Raw genomic sequence first — 5966 nt, 5'->3', positions numbered from 1 at the left:
TAAACTACTGTTGAGAGGAGGACAGAAATGACAATATAATTTCCTCCGGCCAAATCCACAAATACACCTTCCACTGTCCCCTTCCAGTCTGAGCCTTAGTGAGTGTGTGTGTGTGTGTGTGTATATGAGTGAGCCGGTGCTCTCTGTCTCCCCCTGCAGGCCAGAGCGTGAACCCACGGACGGCGGGCCTGATCGGGCGCAACGGGCCCCAGAGCAAGCAGCCCTTCATGGTGGCTTTCTTCAAGGCCACGGAGGTGCACATCCGTAGTGTGCGCTCCACCCAGGGCAGCTCCAAGTCGCGCAAGGCCAAGGGGCCCAAGGGCCAGGAGGCACTACGTGTGGCCAACATCGCAGGTAAGCAGCCCGACCGGCCGGGGGGGTTGGGGGCAGTGGAGAGAGAGAGAGAGAGACAGACAGACAGAGAGAGAGAGAGAGAGAGAGAGAGAGAGAGAGAGAGAGAAAGAGAGAGAGAGTCAGTCTGGTGGCGCTAACTCAGGACAACAGGCTGGGAGATGTAGGGCCAGAGATGCAGACACGAGTGTGGTCTGCACATATAGACCTCAAACTCAAGCAGGGATATAAATGTGGACGTGTGCAGTTTATGGAAGTGCATACATGTGTTGGCTATGGGGGGGGTGGGGGTGGGGGGGGATGAGGGGCTCCTTTCCACAGGGGGCACAGAATGTGGGGAGCATAGCAGCTCAGTTTCCTTCCTCCTTTTTCAGTTTCAGTTCCTCTTTTTATATGTGCCACTTTTACTTTTAATGCAAAATATATTGTTTTGACATATCACACTTCTTCTATTTAAAATGATGCAGCTAGACTTTGTTTGACCTCGGTTTTACCACTTTTACCACTAGATGACAAGAATATACTACAAGAAAAATACTTTAAGATTACTGTATACATTGAATACTACAGAAGCTATGACAATGGGTGTGTGGGAGTAATTGGAAGAGCGAGATGCTGGCGCTAAGGCCATAGGCTTACACACAAGCTTAGACAACACATGACATGAGAATAAAAAAACATCTTCAAAATGCTGATCATGCTGACATAGCATGGAAGATGGACGTGGAGATTAAGGAGTGGGTGTTGGGGGAGGGGAGGTCAACGGGGGGTGGGGTGGGAGGGTCAGTCTTTAACTGGTGAGCAGAGCGTCGGAGGGGAGCACGGCAACATCTGATCCGGCGTGTTTTTCAATGAAGAATGATCCTTTTCATCGTGTCTGAGCATAATACATGTGGCTGTCAACAGCAGTTTAGTAGAGCGGCGGAGGTTGTCCAGAGGTGAAATTCCTGAGCCCGAGGTGTGCGGCTGTGTCTGAGCAGCGTGGCAGGCGCGTCGGTCTGAGCCTGGAGAGCTTGCCTCGCGCCACGCAGGGTAATGTGGGTCTCGGGAGAAATCAAAGACAGATGAGGACAGGGGGGTTGGGGGGGTAGGGGGCCCTGGATTTTTTCCCCCGCGTTCCAAAACATCTGCGAACGTCGCTTTATTATTTTATTTTTGCTGCAGATTAGAATCTGTCTCGTTTGAATCTCTTCTTGTTTCTCTTCACACTTAGGTAGAGAGACCCTCTTAAACCAGAACCACTTCTGTCTGTGCAACGTCAAATGCACACACACACACACACACGCACACACTAATATCATGGGTTCGTATATGACTAATATGACTAGCTGTAGTGTGTGAGGAGGAAGCAGTGGTTAAGGTCAGCCTCAAACCCCTGAGCCATGAGCCATTTTTTCCCTTCTGGCCTTTGTGGGCACATGGGCCTTGCTCATTAAAATACGTTAAGCAACCAGGGGTTGGCACACTCTGCATACCCTGTTGGCATACAACAGGGGTTGGCGTGATCGAGTGAGTGAGTAAGTGAGTTTGGAACTACTTTTTGTGCTTGTTTGGTAGGACTGCCATTTGAGCGGGCCTCTGACTACGGCTGTTCTGAGGCATAACATCTCCCAGATGGGAAGAGCTCCGGCACTGGCACTAGACCAGGAAGGACAGACGAGAAGACGAGAAGATGAGACATCAGACCGAGAAAGAGAGGGAAACACTGAAGAGAAAGAGAGGGAAACACTGAAGAGAAAGAGAGGGAAACACTGAAGAGAAAGAGAGGGAAACACTGAAGAGAAAGAGAGGGAAACACTGAAGAGAAAGAGCAGAGCAAAGCTGTAGAGGCTGTATAGCTGTATAGAGGAGTTTAAGGATTCTCATATCAGAGTGGTGACCAGAGCAAGTCATTAAAGGACCCCGAGAGCTCCAGAGAAAACAACCAGAAACTCTGAGGACATTCAGTCAGCATGACCAAGCCAACCAGATCAAATGACTCTGTCTGCAGGTGGACCTTTGTGTGAGGAGACTGATAAAATATATCGCTGTCGCCTTAACTTTTTGGGCGCTCAGTTATGACTTACTAATAAGAGACCCCCTTTAAAAGTGACCCCAGTGCTGCAGCGCTAAACCCTACAGGCCATCTTTTTGTGCTAGTGGGATATTTAGTCTCCTTTAGACTGTGAAGGGAGGGCGCCTGGGATGGGGTTATTCTTGACGTTGTATTCCCTTGGGCTGGGTGATGTATCATGTGTTAAACACAGTGGCCTGTCTTAACATCACTATCTGCTGCTCTTTTCATGTAGCTGCACAGTAAACAATCACCCTCTCTCTTTCCTCTCTCTCTCTCACTCCCTCGTTCTCTCATTCTATACATATCTGCTCTGTTGAGTGTGTGAGAGACTTCCCTCTCTCCATCAGGTTTTTGTGTCTCTAACACCCTGTCTTTCTCCATGGTGTGTGTGTGTGTGTATGTATGTGTGTGTGTTTTGGTTGACACGGGCCTCACAGAGAACAGCAGTGCGGATCAGAAGCAGGCTTGTAAGAAGCATGAGCTTTATGTGAGCTTCAGGGACCTGGGGTGGCAGGTAGGGCACTGTGCCTGTACATTACCTCTCTCTTCATCCTCCTCTTCCTCTCTGTACCACACACACACACACACATATTTGTTTCTTGGCCATCTAACCTTTCTCTGTCTGTATTTCTCTCTTCTCTTACTCCTCTGTCTCAGCCCCACATACGGTACTGTCTCATTCCCAGTCTCTTTCTGTCTCGTCCACATTACAGTACATCCGACATTATGCACACATCTTGTGATTAGAATCATCTGAAATTGTGCAATCTGAACCATTTCCTAGTCCTAGTTCCTAGAGACATGTATCAACACCAAGTCTTAAATGTGTCATGAGGTGTTGCCATCTTAACTTAAAGAATGGATAGAAGTGGATATCACACCAGAGTGGACAGGCCTCTTATTACCTAATCAGCCTGGTGGCCACAAGTCACACGGCAGTCACATGGCAGATGTCACTCTGTCTCTCTGGCTCTCACTCCCACTCCTTTACTCTTCCTCTTCCTCTTCCTCTTTGGACTCTCCTCTGTCTGTCTTTTTATGCTAACCATAATTACCCCATTCTTTTCTCATCAGTGTCTTTTTCTCTAGTTCTATGCTATGCTTGATCTCTCTGTCTTCTCGTCTCTCTCTCTCTCTCTCTCTCTCCTCTTTGTCTTACATTTTTTCCCTTAGGAGCTTACCCTATTTTCCTCAGGAAAATAGGAGCTTAGATCTTAGAATTCCTTTTACACTCTCACACATTGACAGAATTGACATTCTTATTATCTCACCATAACCTACAGTGACACCACAGAAGAGTGACCTTTTGCCCCTGGTCTACAGGCACCCATTCCACTGTTCCATAATTGATATCCACAAAAGCATGGGCTGTTTAGCAGATTTTTGCTCTTTATGGCACGTCCCTCTTTAATTCCTCTTCTCTTTCCAAAATCTCCCTCCCTCCCTCCCCCCGGCGGTCAGGACTGGATCATCGCTCCTGAGGGCTACGCTGCATACTACTGTGAGGGAGAGTGCGCCTTTCCTCTCAACTCCTACATGAATGCCACCAACCACGCCATCGTGCAGACACTGGTAGGTGACGGCCATGGGCCATTTCACCACTCCCCCATGTATGTTAATTTATGACCCCTTGACCTCTGAACTTTCACCACTCCCTCTTCCAAGGTCCATTTCATCAACCCAGATATGGTGCCCAAGCCGTGCTGTGCGCCCACGCAACTCAATGCCATCTCCGTCCTCTACTTTGACGACAGCTCCAATGTCATCCTCAAGAAGTATCGCAACATGGTGGTGAGAGCCTGTGGATGTCACTAGACCCTCTCCCAATGCCTCAGAGATCAGCTCGGAGACACACACACACACACACACACACACACACAGTCGCTCACACACACACACACACACACACACACACACAAACACACACCGAAACACAGACTCCCACACATACATGTCTTCATGGCAGTGAGTGTGTTGTGGTCAGAAGGACTGCTGGTATTGTCGGACCATAGAGATGGGACTGCTGGATCTGGACATGAGAGAAGTGCAGGCGTGGCAGGCACTATCAGTCCGCCAGCCTAATCAATGGCTGTTCTCACTACATAGGCACATACACACACAAACACAAGGTAGAGGCTTCAGAAGAGTGAAACATTTTGCAAAAAAACAATGGACCTCTCTCTCTGTCTTACACACACACACACACACACACACACACACACACACACACACACACACACACACAGCATCTTCATCTTTCACAAACCATTTCTCTCTCACACATACACTCACAGATGGGTGCAACCATGTGTCCACACACACTTGTCCGGTCCCTGTGCTTTCTACTGTGTATTATGAGGAGACATTTTAAGAAGTGATTGTATTGAAATACACAGAAGACAGTCTTTTTATGATTTTTTTTACATCAAAATGTTTCCTATTCCCAAAAATGATTTTGCTTGTCTCGATGATTAAAAAGGCTGGGCTACACGAGTGAGAGAACAACTTATGAACTGTTTTTGTACAAAATTGTGTAAATAGTTTTCTTTTTTCACAGAAAGTTAAAAATAAAAAGTGTATTTATTTCCTGGTCTTTGAATGAAGAGACTGAATGCTTTCTCTGTGTGTCTTATCTCATCCGTGCCTCTGTGTCTATATGTCTTTAATCAGGTGCTCCCTCCGTTATCGAACCCACTAACAAAAATAAAACAGGACCGAGCTTGCACACACATACCAGTCGTTAAACCATCATCCTGGCATAAACTGTAGCCCCTTGTCCTCCTTATCTGTGTCGTCCATCGTCCCAAACCCCCTCATCAAGCCAGACCGATTAAAGCACATGCCGTAGCAATGACCACGGCACCTCATTCTGTAGTAAAAATTCAGAGTTTGGTTTCAGGAAGACTCTGGTGTACTTTACAGCCAATATTGGGTTCCTAAATCAGTTTTATAGGAATGAATGTGGAAAAACACTGATTAGCAAACCTTGGTTCTGACTATGGATGAGTTGGATGCCCACTGCTGATAGTGCTGCTGGCTTGAGGGGAGACACAAAATGAAAACATTTCTTTATGTGCTGCATGAAGAACACGTTGTTATTCTGGACAGCATTTATTCTTTATTACATTATTATCTGTCCAACGCCATTAGGTTGATATACTGCACAGCGCTGCCAAGTTTGGAGGGAGCCACTCGAAGTTCTCCAAAACAGGATTCACTTGTTCACAAATCACATGCGCTATAACAATGCACCGGGGAGACATTTGGAAGAAAACGTTTTTTTTTGTTGTTGTTGTTGGTTTGCAGCGCAGTCCATCTGCAGGCACTGAGACCATTATGGGAAATCTCTTTGTGCATTAGATATGGGAGGCAAGCGGTCTTGGTGTTGTGAAAGGTACCATTAGGCCTAAGTGGAGATGGCGTGATGGATGGTTCATGATGGGATGCAGGAGTTGTTTATGAGACCTTGTGGGAGAATGTGATCTGGGAAGAGATTGCTACAGAACATCAGTCTAAATATCTCCTTGTTGTCCTCTCTTGAGATCATGGATTGGGCCAG

At 47.0% G+C, this 5966-nt stretch overlaps 1 protein-coding gene across 2 annotated transcripts in view; it reads left to right on the top strand.

Moving 5' to 3' along the window:
* Positions 1–5019, top strand: part of bmp7b (bone morphogenetic protein 7b) — a 31359-nt gene extending 26340 nt beyond the window's left edge. For both annotated transcript variants that reach the window (XM_048242164.1, XM_048242163.1), the window contains 4 exons: positions 160–354; positions 2845–2921; positions 3869–3979; positions 4073–5019. In XM_048242164.1, the coding sequence (XP_048098121.1) occupies positions 160–354; positions 2845–2921; positions 3869–3979; positions 4073–4222 (533 nt within the window). In that variant the 3' untranslated portion in view covers positions 4223–5019. The remainder of the gene's footprint in view (positions 1–159; positions 355–2844; positions 2922–3868; positions 3980–4072) is intronic.
* The last annotated feature ends 947 nt before the right edge of the window (positions 5020–5966 follow it).

The sequence above is a fragment of the Alosa alosa genome, chromosome 4 (assembly GCF_017589495.1).
Source record: "Alosa alosa isolate M-15738 ecotype Scorff River chromosome 4, AALO_Geno_1.1, whole genome shotgun sequence".
Lineage (NCBI taxonomy): Eukaryota > Metazoa > Chordata > Actinopteri > Clupeiformes > Clupeidae > Alosa > Alosa alosa.
Note: the sequence above shows the minus strand (reverse complement) of the source record. Positions and strands in the feature narration are given on the sequence as shown.